Source organism: Trichechus manatus, unplaced genomic scaffold (genome assembly GCF_000243295.1).
Source record: "Trichechus manatus latirostris isolate Lorelei unplaced genomic scaffold, TriManLat1.0 scaffold00123, whole genome shotgun sequence".
Lineage (NCBI taxonomy): Eukaryota > Metazoa > Chordata > Mammalia > Sirenia > Trichechidae > Trichechus > Trichechus manatus.
In genome coordinates, this window is record NW_004444059.1 from 4,996,085 (window position 1) to 5,013,169 (window position 17,085).

At 38.6% G+C, this 17,085-nt stretch overlaps 1 protein-coding gene across 4 annotated transcripts in view; it reads left to right on the forward strand.

Moving 5' to 3' along the window:
* Positions 1 to 17,085, forward strand: part of PUS7L (pseudouridine synthase 7 like) — a 40,446-nt gene that overhangs the window by 13,284 nt on the left and 10,077 nt on the right. For 3 of the 4 annotated variants that reach the window (XM_023738847.1, XM_023738849.1, XM_023738848.1), the window contains exons 4-6: positions 8,338 to 8,530; positions 13,055 to 13,153; positions 13,521 to 13,577. In XM_023738847.1, the coding sequence (XP_023594615.1) occupies positions 8,338 to 8,530; positions 13,055 to 13,153; positions 13,521 to 13,577 (349 nt within the window). The remainder of the gene's footprint in view (positions 1 to 8,337; positions 8,531 to 13,054; positions 13,154 to 13,520; positions 13,578 to 17,085) is intronic. The other variant, XM_004384566.3, reaches the window with a different exon arrangement.

A 17,085-nucleotide genomic window follows, 5' to 3' on the forward strand; every position in this document is an offset into this window, starting at 1 on the left:
CTTTTACTATTGTGAACAATGCTGCCATGAATATGGGTGTGCATATGTCTATTTGTGTGACGGCTCTTATTTCTCTAGGATATATTCCTAGAAGTGGGATTGCTGGATTGTATGGTATTTCTATTTCTAGCTTTCTAAGGAAGCACCATATCATTTTCCAAAACGGTTATATCATTTTGCATTCCCACCAGCAGTGCATAAGAGTTCCGATCTCCTCGCAGCCTCTCCAACATTTGTTATTTCCAGTGTTTTTGATTTGTGCCAGTAAGGAACCCGGCTGATTTTTGTGTGTTGATCTTGTACCCTGCAATGTTGCTAAATTCTTCTATTAGTTCCAGGAGTTTTCTTGTGGAATCTTTAGGGTCTTCTATGTATAAGATCATGTCATCTGCAAATAGAGATAGTTTTACTTCTTCCTTTTTGATTTGGATACTTTTTATTTCTCTTTCTTGTCTTATTGCTCTGTCAAGGATTTCATTTTAATTGGATCCACAGTCCACAGTCAACACCCATGGAAGCAGCAGTCAAAAAATCAAACAACATATTGCATTGGGCAGATCTACTGCAAAAGACCTCTATAAAGTGTTAAAAAGTAAAGATGTCTTTTCCTTTGCTTTATTTATGTGGTGAATTACGCTGATTGATTTTCAAATATTGAACCCCCGTGTAATCCTGGTATGAATCCCACTTGATCATGGTGTATGATTTTTTTGATATGTGGCCAAAGTCTGTTGGCTAGAATTTTGTTGAAAATTTGGCATTCCTCTTCATAAGAGATACTGGTGTATAATTTTCTTTTTTTGTAATGCCTTTGCTTGGTGGTACAGTGGTTAAAGAGATTGGCTGCTAACCAAAAAGTCAGCAGTTTGAATTCACCAGCTGCTTCTTGGAAACCCTGTGAGCAGTCCTACTCTGTCCTATAGGGTTGTTATGGGTTACAATCAACTTGATGGCAAGGGGTTTGGTTTTTTTTTCTTTTTGGTTTTGCCTGGTTTAGGTATCAGGGTTATGCTGGCTTCTTAGAAAGAGTTCGGTAGTGTTCCCTCTTCTTCTATGTTTTAGAAGAGATTGAGTAAGATTGGTGTCAACTCTTCTATGAATGTTTGGCAGAATTCTCCAGTGTAGCCATCTGGTCTTGAGCTTTTTTTTGTTGGTAGTTTTTTGATGACATCTTGAATCTCTTCTTTTGTATTAGATATGTTTAAATTTTCAACTTGTTTGTGTTAGTTTGGATAGGTAGTACGTTTCTAGGAATTTGTCCATTTCATCTAGGTTTTCAAATTTGTTGGAGTACAGTTTTTCATAGTACTCAGATATGATCTTTATTCTCTGTTGGATTGGTTGTAATGTCACCAATATCATTTCTTAATTTGGTTATGTGCCTCTTCTGGTTTTTTCTTTTGTCTGTCTAGCCAGTGGTTTGTCTATTTCATTAATCCTTGCAAAGAGCAAACTTCTGGTTTTGTTGATTCTTTCTATTGTTTTTCTATTTTCTGTTTCTGCCCTGATCTATATTATTTCACTTATTTTTTTTCATAGTATCTGTTGAATTATTTTACTCTTCTTTTACGTTTGTTCAAGTTGTTGGTTTAAGTTAATGATTTTGGATCTTCTTTTTTAATGTAGGCATTTATTGCTATGAATTTCACTCTGAATACTGCTTTTGCTGTGTCCCAAAGGTTTTGATAGATTGTGTTTTCATTTTCATTTGATTCTAGGAATTTTTAAATTTCACTGTTGGTTTATTCTATGACCCAATATTTTTTTGTAGTTGTTGTTAGGTGCCGTCGAGTCGGTTCTAACTCATAGCAACCCCATTCACAACAGAATGAAAAACTGCCCGGTCCTGTGCCATCCTTACAATTGTTGCTATGCTTGAGCTCATTGTTGCAGCCACTGTGTCAGTCCATTGCGTTGAGGGTCCTCCTCTTTTCTGTTGACCGTCGATTTTACCAAGCATGATGTCCTTCTCCAGGAAATGATCCCTCCTGATAACATGTCCAAAGTATGTGAGACGTAGTTTTGCCATCCTTGCTTCTAAGGGCCATTCTGGCTGTACTTCTTCCAAGACGGGTTTGTTCATTCTTTTGACAGTCCATGGTATATTCAGTATTCTTTGCTAACACTGCAGTTCAAAGGCATCAATTCTTCTTCGGTGTTCCTTATTCATTGTCCAGCTTTTGCATGCATATGAGGTGATTGAAAACACCATGGCTTGGGTCAGGTGCACGTTAGTCCTCAAGGTGACATCTTTGTTTTTTAACTCTTTAAAGAGGTCTTTTGCAGCCAATTTGCCCAATGCAGTGCATCATTTGATTTCTTGACTGCTGCTTCCATGAATGTTGATTGTGGATCCAAGTAAAATGAAATCCTTGACAAATCACAATCTGTTCTCTGTTTATCCTGATGTTGCTTATTGGTCCAGTTGTGAGGATTTTTGTTTCTTTATGTTGCGGTGTAATCCACACTGAAGAGTGTGGTCTTTGATCTTCATCAGTAAGTGCTTCAAGTCCTCTTCACTTTCAGCAAGCAAGGTTGTGTCATCTCATAACACAGGTTGTTAATGAGTCTTCCTCCAATCCTGATGCCCTGTTCTTCTTCATATAGTCCAGCTTCTCAGATTATTTGCTCAGCATACAGATTGAATAGGTATGGTGAAAGGATACAACCCTGACGCACAGCTTTCCTAACTTTAAATCATTCAGTATCCCCTTGTTCTGTTTGAATGACTGCCTCTTGATCCATGTACAGATTCCTTATGAGCACAATTAAGTGTTCTGGAATTTCCATTCTTCGCAATGTTATCCATAATTTGTTATGATCCATACAGTCGAATGCCTTAGCATAGTCAATAAAACATAGGTAAGCATCTTTCTGGTATTCTCTTCTTTCAGCCAGGATCCATCTGACATCAGCTATGATATCCCTGGTTCCGTGTCCTCTTCTAAACCTGGCTGGAATTTCTGGTAGTTCTTATTCCCTGTCAATATAGTTCTACAGCTGAGTTTGAATGATCTTCAGCAAAATTTTGCTTGCATGTGATATTAATGATATTGTTTGGTAATTTCCACATTTGGTCAGATCACCTTTCTTTGGAATAGGCATCAATATGGATCTCTTCCAGTCAGTTGGTCAGGTAGCTGTCTGCCAGATTTCTCGGCATAGACGAGTGAGCACCTCTGGCGCTCCATCCTTTTGTTGAAACGTCTCAATTGGTATTCCATCAATTCCTGGAGCCTTGTTTTTTGCCAGTGCCTTCAGTGCAGCTTGGACTTCTTCCTTCAGTACCATCAGTTCCTGATCATGTGTTACCTCCTGAAATGGTTGAATGTTGACCAGTTCTTTTTGGTATAGTGACTCTTTGTATTCTTTCCTTCTTCTTTTGATGCTTCCTGCGTCGTTTAATATTTTCCCCGTAGACTCCTTCTGTATTGCAACTTGAGGCATGAATTTTTTCTTCAGTTCTTTCAGCTTGAGAAATGCTGAGCATGTTCTTCCCTTTTGGTTTTCTATCTCCAGGTCTTTCTACATGTCATCATAATACTTTACTCTGTCTTCTCAGGAACCCTTTGAAAATCTTCTGTTCAGCTCTTTTTCGTCATCATTTTTTCCTTTTGCTTTAGCTACTTGATGTTTGACAGCAAGTTTCAGAATCTTTTCTGACATCCATGTAGATCTTTTGTTTCTCTCCTGTCTTTTTAATGATCTCTTGCTTTCTTCATGTATGATGTCGTTGATGTCATTCCACAACTCGTCTGATCTTCGGTCATTAGTGTTCAATGCGTCAAATCTGTTCCTGAGATGGTCTCTAAATTCAAGTGGGATATACTAAGGTCATACTTTGGCTCTTGTGGACTTGTTCGAATTTTCTTCAGTTTCAACTTGAACTTGCATGTGAGCAATTGATGGTCTGATCCTCAGTCGGCCTCTGGCCTTGTTCTGACTGATGACAGTGAGCTTTTCTATCATCTCTTTCCACAGATGTAGTCGATTTGATTCCTGTGTATTCCATCTGGTGAGGTCCATGTGTATAGTTGCCGTTTATGTTGGTGGAAAAAGGTATTTGCAATGAAGAAGTCGTTGGTCTTGTAAAATTCAATCATGTGATCTCTGGCATCGTTTCTGTCACCAAGGCCATATTTTCCAACTACCCATCCTCCTTCTTTGTTTCCAACTTTTGCATTCCAATCACCAGTAATTGTCAGTGCATCCTGATTGCATATTCGATCAATTTCAGACTGCAGAATTTGGTAAAAATCTTCAGTTTCTTCATCTTTGGCCTTAGTGGTTGGTGGGTAAATTTGAATAATAGTCGTATTAACTGGTCTTTCTTGTAGGCGTATGGATATTATCCTATCACTGACAGTGTTGTACTTCAGGATAGACCTTGAAATATTCTTTTTGATGATGAATGCAGAGCCATTCTTCTTCAAATTGTTGTTCCCAGCATAGTAGACCGTATGATTGTCCAATTCAAAGTGACCAATACCAGTCCATTTGAGCTCACTAACGCCTAGGATATCGATGTTTATGTGTTCCATTTCATTTTTACGATTTCTAATTTTCCTAGATTCATACTTCATACATTCCAGTTTCCAATTATTAATGGATGTTTGTAGCTGTTTCTTCTCATTTTGAGTCGTGCCATATCAGCAAATGAAGGTCGTGAAAGCTTGACTCCATCCACATCATTAAGGTTGACTCTACTTTGAGGAGGCAGCTCTTTCCTAGTTGTATTCTGAGTGTCTTCCAACCTGAGGGGCCCATCTTCTGGCACTGTATCAGACAATGTTCTGCTGCTATTTATAAGGTTTTCACTGGCTAATTCTTTTCAGCAGTAGATGGCCAGGTCCTTCTTCCTAGTCTGTCTTAGTCTGGAAGCTCAGCTGAAACCTGTCCACCATGCGTGACCCTGCTGGTATTTGAATACCGGTGGCATAGTTTCCAGCATCACAGTTTCCATGTTTTGTTTTGGTTTTTTCCTTATTTTTCCTGTTGTTGATTTCTAGCTTCATACCATTATGGTCAGAAAAGATACTTTGTATGATTTCAATCTTTTTAAATTTGTTGCAACTTGTTTGGTGTCCTAGCATATGATCTGTTCCAGAAAGTGATCTATGTGTGCTGGAGGAGAATGTGTATTTTTCTCGTGCTGGGTGGTGTGTTCTGTATATGTCTGTTAGGTCCAATTGGCTTATGCATTTGTTTAGTTTTCAGTGTTTTTAGTGATCTTCTTTTTAGATGTTCTGTCTATAATTAAAAGTAGTGTGTTAAAGTCCCCTACTATTATTGCTGAGTTGTCTGTTTCTCCTTTCATTGGTCAGTATTTGTTTCAAGTATTATGATGTATTGCTGTTAGGTGCATATATATTTATAATTGTTATGTCTTCATGCTGGATTGACCCTTTTATTGTTTTATAATGTCCTTCTTTATCTCTTGTAATAGATTTTGATTTAAAGTCTGTTTTATCTGAAATCAGTATGACCACCCTGCTCTTCTTTGTTATTGGTTGCATGGAATATTTTTCTCTATCTTTTTATTCTCAGTCCATTTATGTCCCTGTCTGTGGTGTATTTCTTGTAGACAGGAAAAGGATAGATCATGTTTTTTAATCCATTCTGCCCTTCTCTGCCTCTTGCGTGGGGCATTTAGACAATTTACATTTCAGGTTATTATTGAAAATAAAGAGTCTAGCTCATTCATTTTGCTATTTGTTTTTTGTGTGCTTCATATCTTCTTTGTTTTTTTTAATTCTGATTTTTCTGTTTTTGTTTGTATTTGGCTGCTTTCTTGTGAAAAGCCTTTCTGCTTTCTTCCTTCTTTCCTTTGGAATGTTTTTTCTTGGTGAATTCTTAGTGGTTACTACATATATTACATTATACAACTTACAATTGCAACAAGGTTTAACATGAACATCAGTTAACATACGTCCTTAACACAGTAAATCTGTTCTTGATATGCTGCTCCCTCCCCCATTTCTGTTGGTGTGTTTCCATTAACATCAATATACAACCTGTATTCGGTAAGTTTACTCTGTGCTTATTTCTTACGAACTTGATGTTGTATAGTTTGCGGGATTTAATTATTGAGTTTAATCCCTGAAATATCATATACTTGGTCCTTATGATTGCCCGTGTTGTGTTTTTGTTTTTTTTTTTGAGATCTCTTATTTTTTATTTATTTATTTTTACCTGTGTATAGATATGAGTATTTATTTAATGCTCTTGCCTTTCCACTTGGAATACTCCCTTGAGTAATACTTGCAAAGCTTGTCTGGTAGCAGCAAATTTCCAGACCTTCTGCTTGTTTGGGAATGTCTTGATTTCCCTCTCGTTTTTGAATGACAACTTTGCTGAGTAAAGAATTCTTGGTGGCAATTGTTTTCGTTCAGTATTTTATATATGTCGCTCCATTGTCTTCTGGCCTCTATAGAGTTCCTGGGGAGAGTTTTGCACTGATTTTTATGCAAGATCCTTGGTATGTTATATTCCATTTTTCTCTTGCTGCTTTCAGAATTCTCTCCTTGTCTTTGTTTTTCAAGAATTTTATAAGGATATGGTACGGAGTTGATCTTTTTGTGTCTCTTCTGAGTTGGGTTCTTGTAGCTTCTGGTATTTGCAGGCTTGGTTCTTTGTTCAGGTCTGGGAAATTGTCTCTGATTATGTCTTGAAAAAATTATTTCTCTGCCTTTATTGTTATGGTGCTCTGAGATTCCAATAATTCTAATATTAGATTTCTTAATTGAATCCTATATTTCCTTTTGGGTTTGTTTTCTTTATTCTCTTCTCTCATTTCTCTAGACTTGATAAGTTCAGTTATTTTGTTTTCTAGTTCACTTATTGTATCTTCTATCTGTTTAACTCATGTTGAATGTTTCTCTTTTTCTAATTCAGTTGCTTTATTCTTCAGCTCCAGCAGTTCTCTTTTTTTTTCATGTTTTCAGTTTCCTTGTTGAGTCTCTCATTTTATCCCTCCATTCCTTTCCTGACTCCGCTAGTTTGTTTTCTGTGTGCTTTTTGCTTTCTTTAAACATATTTAGCACCATAATCTGTAAATTATCAATCGTTTTCGCTAGTCTGGCCTCCATAGGAGAAATTTCCTCTTTTTGCTTTTTATTGGTCCTTTTTATTGGTCCTTCTTCTCTTGTGAGTTTGTGTGCTTCACTATTTTTTTGTTGAACTTGAGCCATTTTGCTATCTTTTTTTTTTTTTTTAGTTTTTTATTCTGGTTTTGGTGGGAAATTTTTCTGATTGGGCACCCTTGTGGTGCAACAGCCAAATGTCTACTGCCAAACAGAAGGCCAAAGCCTGCACCCACCAGCCGCTTTACTGGAGAAGGTTGTGGCATCCCACCTCCGCAAAGACTCACAGCCCTGGGAACCCCACAGGACAGCTCCATTCTGCCCCACAGGGTCGCTATGAGTCAGAGTTGACCTAGTGGCAGTGGCTTGGTATCTTCTCTGAGAACCACTAGAGGGCACTCTTATCCTTAGATTCTTTATTAGTGCTGATTCAGGAGTTCTGGATGCTTGATCTCTGGAATTCAATACGCATGCGTGGGAGCAGGGTTTAGCTGGTTGCAGACACTAGTGTAAGCTGTGGCGCTCAACTTTCCTGTGGTGAGGATGGGGGGTTCTCTGTGTCTTTCCCTCATGGGCGCTCCTGCACAGGCTGTCTCATGGTATCCCGCTGTGGGCAGGGGAGCCAGCGGTTTCCCTCTGTGTTGCCCATCTGTCTGAAGTATTCTCCTCACCCTGCTGACCTTGCAGTTCCTCCTGGTCCTAGCATCCTTGTCTTGGGCCTCAGCAAGATTTAACAGCAGTTGCTCGCAGTGCCATGGTCTCCCTTCACCCCCTTCCGATTGTGTGGCCCGCAAACCCCCATGGCCAGTTTCTGCCACCTTAAAAACATAAGGCTACAGCTTCCTCAGATTAGCTCCCTTTCTGTATTCCCTGTTTGGGGTGTTTCCCAGCCCTGTCCTATAGTGGCTGTGATTAGCGAGCATTCCTGAGGTTAGCAGGTAGGTTCTCCCAACTTACGTGCTGTTCCTGCTCCTCCTCTCCTGCTTCTGGACTCACCCCGACTCTCCAACACCTCAGCTGCCATTTGGAATTCTGAGATCTCAGTCTGTTCCTGTTTTTATTCATTGTTCATTGGGTTAGTTGCTGGAGGAGTAAATGGGGGCATCCACTCACTTCGCTATCTTGCTCTGCCCCTACATTAATATTCTGATATAAGTGGGTGTCTGGCAATGAAATATAATTATTTTAAAATATTATATTAAAGTCATTTTAAAATGTAAAATTTAACTGTATCTATATGATTTATCATTTATAGGTTAAAAAATATTGAAAAAGAAATTGAAAAGAAAAGAATGAACGTGTTTAATATTCGATCTGTAGATGAATCCCTTAGACTTGGTCAGCTCAAAGGAAATCACTTTGATATTATCATCAGAAACTTAAAAAAACAAATCAATGATTCTTCAGATCTGAAAGAGAGAATTTTGGAGGCAATAGAAAATGTTAAGGTAAGAAAACTCAATTTTAAAATAGAGTATTACAGGGACATCTTCATGCTCCCTCTCTTTCCACTGAAGCAAGAAAGGGGGCTTTTCTTTTTTACCTTTTTATGGAGCCATTTGGCTTATATTTATTTTTTTAATATATTTTTATATTAAAACAAAACAATAATGTGATTTAAAACAAAAACAAAAAAACAACGTATAGAGTTTCTCAGAGGGGGAAAAATTTTTACATTGGAAGAGTTTTTTTTTTTTTTTTTAATGTCTACCATACAGAGTAGAATTTTAGGCAGAGAGATTTATTTTTTGCAATTTTATTCATGAATTCTTTTCAGAAACCTTTGGTAAATGAGTATATTACTTTTTTAGAAATATACAGTCTTTTTTCTTTTTAATTGAACTTTGAATTTTTTCAGTGTATATAAATTATAAACCATAAAGAATTACTTAGCATAAATTTTTAAATGACATTTGCCAGACATCTAAATATATACATACAACCATAGCCTGATCATCTGGACCAGAGGTCAGCAAACTTTAAGAGGCCAGATAATAAATATTTTTGGCTTTGCCAGTATATGGTTTCTGTTGCAATTACTTGCTGCTGTTGTAGTGTGGGAAAACCCTGGCAGTATAGTGGTTAAGCGCTATGGCTGCTAACCAAAAGGTTGGTGGTTCGAATACACCAGGCGCTCCTTGGAAACTCTATGGGGCAGCTCTACTCTGTCGCTATGAGTCAGAATCGACTTGACGGCACTGGTTTTTCTTTTTATTTTTTATTGTAGTATGGAAGCAACCATAGACAATTCATAAGTGAATACGCATGGCTGTGTTCCAATAAAACTTTACTTACGAAAACAAGTGCTGGGCCAGATTGGACTTTTGGGCCGTAGTTTCCCAAGTCCTGATCTAGGCCAGTAATTTCCAACCTGTGGAGCTTTTAAAAAATTTTAGTGGTCAATTGCTACCACCAAACCAATTACGTAAAAACATTTTGGAGAGGGGTTTAAAAAAACTTAAAAAAAAAAAGAACTCCCTATGTGATTACTCTGCAGTCAAAATTGAGAAACACTGATCTAAGTTTCTGAGTACGAAAACCTTTTTTCACAAGTTTATACAAACAACAAAACCTGGCTTTTAATCAGTATTATGTCTTACAGTCAAGAAAGTATCTTCCAACTGAAGATCATTTGAATCTAACACATTCACCGATTTACAGGAATTGCCTGATTGTATATTCTTCATGTGGCTTTTTTTCTTGACCTATCGAAAACTCTGTTTTTTTTCCCCTGAAAAACTATTAAAATGATATCCTTTGAAAAAGGGAGGTAACTTCTCTGAACTCTGATAGAATTTACCTGTCTTTCATTTGTCACTTAAGGATGTATTATAAAGTTCCCATTAGGAATCATTTTAGCTTTAGCCAACTTTCCTTTAGTTTTTATGACCAGAAAAGGGTGTTCAAACCCTGTTGCCGTTGAGTCAATTCCAGCTTATAGCAACCATATAGGACAGAGTAGAACTGCCTCATAGGGTTTCCAAGGAGCGCCTGGTGGATTCGAACTGCCGAACTTTTGGTTAGCAGCTGTAGCTCTTAACCACTACGCCACCAGGGTTTCTAAAGGTTGTTCAGAAGTCCTCAAATCAAGGAGTCTTTTTTTTTTTTTTTTTTAGGGCAAATGTTATAAAATGTTTTATTTTTTGTTGTTGTCATTGAGAATATACACAACAGAACATACACCAATTCAACAATTTCTGCTTGTACAATTCAGTGACATTGATTACATTCTTGAAGTTGTGCAGCCATTCTCACCCTCCTTTTCCAATTTGTTCCTCCTCCATTAACATAAACTCACTATCCCCTGAGTTTCCTATCTAATCTTTTGAGTTGCTGTTGTCACTTTGATGCCATATATATGGATCTTGAAAGAGCACAATGCTCAAGGCAGACATTCTTTACTAGTTCAGTTAAACCATTGTTTGGTTTTCAGAGGACTTCAGGGGATATTTTTGGTTTAAGGTTTAAAGATTATCTCAGGGCAATAGTTTCCCCCCTTTTGATCAGGATTCTTCATGGAGTCTTTTGAAGTTTTGTTTAGAAGATTACTACTCTGATTGTTAGAAACCTGAAATTATTTGGGTTGTACGTAACCTTAAATAATTTAAATGGATAGTTTAAGCTCTGGCTATTTCAGGACACTATCTGATACTAGTTTTTCCAAATTTGAAATAATTAAAAATATTTAAATATGATATTTAATACGGGAGTACTTATTCTGTTTGCAATTGGTTTTTGTGAATAGCATGAGGTAAGGATACAATTCCTTTTGTACTATGCCAACAACAAATTATGTCAGCATTTTTTATTCAGTGGTCCTTGATCTGGTGCTCAATAATAATTGTTGCCTGGGTAAATGTATACTCACCTCATAAAGTAAGTGTGGAGGACTCTTTTATCTTTCAAGAAACCATCTGGGCCTGGTTTTTCCTTCGTAAGAACATATTTAACTACTAACCAATTTCTTTAATGGTTGTAATGGTAAATTACAATTTTCTATTTATTCTGAGCAATGTGACAGTTTAAAACATGCCTCAAGATTCACCTCTCATCAAGAGGTGAGGTCTTTGTCCCCCAACCTTGAATCGAGACACTGTAACTGCTTGACCAAAAGAGTCAAGAAAAGTGATGCCATGACATTGTCTGGGCCCAGGCTTTAAGAAACTGGCAGCTTTCAGTTCACTCGAGGTGCTTACGCTTGGAAACCAGCCACCATCCTGTGAGGAAGCCCAAGCCACCCTGTGGGAAATGAGCTGACAGCTAGCATAAACTTGACAGCCATGTGAGTTTCAAGTCCTTCATTTTGGAAGTGGATCCTCTAGCCCTGCTCAAGTCACGTTATCTGATGCTGCATAGAACAGAGACTTACTATCCCCATTGAGCCCTGCCTAAATTATAGATTCTTGGTGGAGTGGGGAAGATGTTTGTTGTTTTAAACCAATAAAGTTTGGGGTGATTTGTTATCAGCAGTAGATGTTGGAACAGATTTTGTTCCCTGGAAATAGGATGCTTCTGTTACAGAAACCTAAAACGTGCAGTTTGCTTTGGACTAGTCAATGGACAGAAGCCAGAAGGGCTCTGAGGAATGTGTTAATCAAAGTCTAAAGAGCCTCAATGAGAATGTTAATGAAAGCCCAAAGGCCTTGAGGAGAGTATTAGCAGAAACATAAAGAACCTTGAGGAGAGGCTATTGATGAGAGCTTAAAGGAAAGTAAGAAAAATGTTATTGAAAGCTGGGGAAAATGGAACCTTTATTATTGTGGCAGAAAGGCAACACTGTCACCTGCAGTAATGTGGAAAATAGGAAATGTACCTAATAAACTTGATCCAGCTAAGGAGATTTCCAGGCAGAAATAGAAAGCATCACCTGGCTGCTTCTCACTGCCTATGATAAAATGTGATAAGAAAGACATGAACTAAAGACAGAAATATTATATATAAGGGGACTTGCTGGGTTTGAAAATTGTTTCTTATTCTCAGCATTTCCAGACAGCAGAAAATTCACAAAATAAAACAGAACTTCAGAGCACAGATCAGATCTAAGTAGTAGGTGAAAAACTCTTCCCGGTTTGCCCAGAACTTTCCTGATTTTAGCACTGAAAGTCCCTCATCCCAGAAAACTTCTCAGAAATGTGAATGGAAAGCGGAAGTTTTTTTTTAAATTGTGGTAAATAAATAGGTAACAAAATATTTGCCATTTTAACAATCTTCTCATGTACAATCAGGTGATATTAAATATGTTCATCATGTTCAACCATCACCATTAACTATTCCTGAATTTTTCTATCACCCTTAAACAGAAGCTCCGTGTCTCCCAAGTGTTGTGCATGTCCCCTAAGTGTTGTGTCTTTCTCCCCCACCCCCACCCCCCGCAATGTATGTTTTAAGTCCTCTTTACACATGGGATCACCATGAGTCAGAATTAACTTGATGGCAACTGGTTTCCCCCTTCCCCACTGGTACTATTTTCTAGCTTTTAATCATTTCTTCTTCACCCTTTTATTCTTTAACTGTACAGGTAGGTAGTCCTTGACTGATGACATGTTCAAGTTATGATGAACCACACTCACGACTGTCTTTTGTTTTTTTTCTTGGTACATCTTATCATTAGTAATACGTTGTGGTGCATAATTTGCTGATGTTGTCATTCTCAGATGTTGAATTTTATGATTTATTATTCAGAACACTGCTGGATTTATACTGATGACAAAAGGCAATAATAATGAAAACTGAAAAAAAAAAAAAAGAGCTGTTTGACATAAATCAGTTCTGATGTTGTCAGAAAAGAACCCTGTTGTAAGTCAGGGACTACCTGTATAGCATTTCTCAGACCATTTGGTCCCCATCTGCATATTGCTGATTATAAGATTCTTTTATTAAAATAAATATGAAGAGAGAGACTTGCTTACATAGTTTGACACAATAATTATACTTATAAACTTTTAATTAATTGTAAAATTTTGTGTTCATAGACTAAAGGTTTTGTGAATTACTACGGACCTCAGAGATTTGGGAAGGGAAGGAAGGTTCATACAGACCAAATTGGATTGGCTTTGCTGAAGACTGAAATGGTATGGATTTTTAAAATATGATCTTATCTGTTTGTCAGTTACACTTCTTACATAAGCCAGCCCCTTGTTCTCAACACCAGCATATAAACCCATGTACATACACACACACATACCGTGTATATTACATAATTGAACATTTTCTGAGCAGCTGTTAAATTCTTGGCAACATGTTATAAGAAAGCAAACTGATTAAGATGTCCTTGTGTTTAATCCTTATTTGAGACAAAATATGATTAGGCTATTAATGCTCTGGTTTTAGAAGTTCAAGGGGCCAAGTTTTAGCCTAATGTAAGAAAGGCTTTTCTAACAATTTTCCAAAGGAGTGGACTTCTTTTCCCAAATAAATGGCTTTTCCTCTTTCCCACAGCATTTTAAGCAGAAGCTGAATGGCCCCTGTCATGGATTGAATTATGTCCCCCAAAAAGTTTGTATCAATTTGGCTGCGCCATGATTCCTTGTATTGTGTGATTTTCCTACATGGTGTAAATCCTGCCTCTATGATGTTAATGAGGGAGGATGGGTGGCAGTTGTGTTAGTAAGGCAGGACTCAATCTACAAGATTGGATTGTGTCCTGAGGCAATCCTCTTGAGATATAAAAGAGAGAAGTGAGCAGAGAGACTGGGGGACCTCATACCACCAAGAAAGCAGAGCCAGGAGCAGAGCATGTACTTTGGACTTGGGGTCTCTGTGCGGAGAAGCTCCTAGATCTGGGGAAACATTGATGAGAAGGCCAACAGAGAGACAAAGCCTTTCCCTGGAGCTGACGCCCTGAATTTGGACTTTTAGCCTGCTTTACTGTGAAGAAATAAATTTCTCTTTGTTAAAGTCATCCACTTGTGGTATTTCTGTTATAGCAGCACTAGATAACTAAGACAGAATTTGGTATCGAGAGAGTGGGGTGCTGCTCTAACAGATACCTAAAATGTGGAGGCGGTTTTGAAACTGTGAATGGATAGAGGAACAGCAGCAGCAGAGGACCAGCAGCAGCAGAGAACCTGCATCGGTAGAGAAGTGGCAACAGCAGAGAACCGGCAGCAGCAGAACCAGTAGACCAGTGCTAGATGCGCTGGAACCGACCATGGAGCGAGGGAGCTGAGTGCCTGGGCGCAGGAGGCTTCCTGGCAGAGTAGGGTGCCTCTGGGCACTTACTAGTGGAGCTACAGAGCTTTGGAACACTTGTCCTAGCAGGGCAGATGTGAGCCTGAGGCCCAGGGAGCCTAGAGGCTAAGAAACCAGGCAACAAGCTGAAGAGACAAGGGACACAAGAAGCCGAGCTGCCTCAGTCTCAAAAGGTATGGCCATGACCTCAGGCGTTTCAAAGGGTGGAGCCTTGGCCTCTGGTGCTTCTAAGGGTGGAGTCGCCACTCAGATGGCCTGGGAGAATCGTGCGCCTAAAGCTAAGGGAGCAGAGTTGTCCCAATGGGCCTGGAAGGTGGAGCTGAAGCCCAGGGACAAGGGGTCTTCACTCAGAATCTGGAGAGTGTGGCCAATACCTAGAGTCTGGAGGGCAGGGCCATTGTGTAAATTGTCTCAGAGAACAGAAGATAATTTTCAGAGCCTTGAGGGCTAATGTAGTGTGTTCTGCTGACTTCCTTGGTGCCTGTTATCCCTTCTTTCCCTCCAGTTTCTCCCATTTGTAATGGAAATGACTACTTTGTGCCTATTCTGCCATTGTACCCTTGGAAACAGATAACTGGTATTCTAGAGTTCACAGATGAAGAGGAATTTTTGGATTTTGGACTTGGAGTTAAGACTTTTGCTATGATATGATGGGATGAATATGTTTTCCATGTTGCAAGGATATGATTTTTGGGGGCCAAAGGGTTGAAAGTCATGGATTGAATTATGTCCCCCAAAAAATGTGTGTATCAATTTGGCTGGGCCATGATTCCTGGTATTGTGTGATTTTCCTATATGTTGTAAATCCTGCCTCTATGATGTTAATGAGGGAGGATGGGTGGCAGTTATGTTAGTAAGGCAGGACTCAGTCTACAAGATTGGGTTGTGTCCTGAGGCAATCTCTTGAGATATAAAAGAGAGAAGTGAGCAGAGAGACAGGGGGACCTCATACCACCAAGAAAACAGTGCCAGGAGCAGAGTGTGTCCTTTGGACCCAGGGTCCCTGCGTGAAGAAGCTCCTAGTCCGGGGGAACATTGATGAGAAGGCCAACAGAGAGACAAAGCCTTTCCCTGGAGCTGATGCCCTGAATTTGGACTTCTAGCCTACTTTACTGTGAAGAAGTAAATTTCTCTTTGTTAAAGCCATCCCCTTGTGGTATTTCTGTTGTAGCAGCACTAGATGACTAAGACAGCCCCCTTTCTACCTCTTCAAGCTTCATAGTCCTTCCTCCTGAATTCTTTTTTTAACTTTACTAGGGTACTAGTTATCTATTGCTGCATAACAAATTACTCCAAAATATGGTGGTTTGAAATAAGAAACATTTATTTTCTTATACAATTTCTGTGGGTCAGAAGTCTTGGAGCAGCTTAGCTGCATGTTCTGGCTCAGGGTCTCTCCAGAGGTTGCAGTCAGACTCTGGGCCAGGGCTGCAGTCTCTGAAGACTTGACTGTGGCTAGAGGATCTGCTTCCAAGCTCCTCACATAGCTCTTTGCAGGAGGCACCTGTTTATTGCCACAGAGCCACTCACAACAGGGCTTTCCCCAAAGAGAAGACTCCAAGAGTGCAAGAAAGTGAGGTAGAGAGACCTAAACAGAAACCACAGTGTCTTTTATAACTAATCTTGAAAGTGACATTGCTTTACTTGTTTCATAGTCTACTGGTCACACAGGCCAACTCTGATACAGTGTGCGAGGGGACTACACAGGGCATGAGTACCAGGAGGTGAGGATCATTGGGGACTATCTTAGAGGCTAGCTCCTGCAGCTAGAAAGCCATGCTTTCTTTCCTTTGCTTGAAGCATCCCTCACCCCTAAACTTTATATTTTTTATGCCTCAATTTAAATATCATTCTCATCTGACTCCCCAAGACAAAGGAATTCTCCCGATGTTGTGACCTGGCAGCACCCTGGACTTCCCATCTTAGATTTTATTACATTTCATTATTATTGCTTGTTTAACCTTTTCCAGTAGACAGTAAGCTTTAATAGGGCAGGGACCATGTCTCACTTGGTCAACACTCTATTCCTAGCATCTATTACTCTATGTCTAGCACATGGAGATGCTTAATAATATTTGCTTGAATGAATCAGCTTCTTACCAAATATTTGTTGAGTGAATGAATACCATAAAAGTAGATTGAGTGGGACATTTGATTGAATGACCTATTTTAAGAGTCTTCTTACTCTAAGACACATACTTAGAAATAAATCCCAGTGATTAAATACAGGAACTAGGTATAGATACCATTAAAAAAAAGAAAAAAGGAACATTTTTTCGTCTATTTAGGATTCAAAGGAAAATACTAAGTTGGCAATTATTTTTGAAACCAAAGAATTCAGGGAATTGAAACTACAAATGAAATTTTAATGCCCTGTCATTCCTTTGTGTTTGTTTCTTCACCCATTGTTGTCTGTGTTGGCCAAGTTAAAAAAAAAAAAAAAAGAAATATATGTGTGTATACACACACACACACACACACACACACAGACACACACACATCTGTGGTTGTTTACAGTTTACATACACAGTGTAAACATAGGTAAAGAATGAGAGAAGGAGAATTATGGAATGATGGCATGGAGGGAGGACACTTTTTCAGTCCATAGTATTTTAAACTTATGTATAAAGTTGCTTTGTACAAAAGGTTTGCTTATAAATTTATCATCGACTGTTTAATTTTTGAAAGCCTAAAGATATAATTGCAGCATCAAATATTTGTTAAAAGTCTGTTCTTTTAAGATGCCAGAGAATTTGCATCTTTTTTTTTTAAGAAAATAAGTAATTTGTCGTTTTTATTAACACGTTTGCTT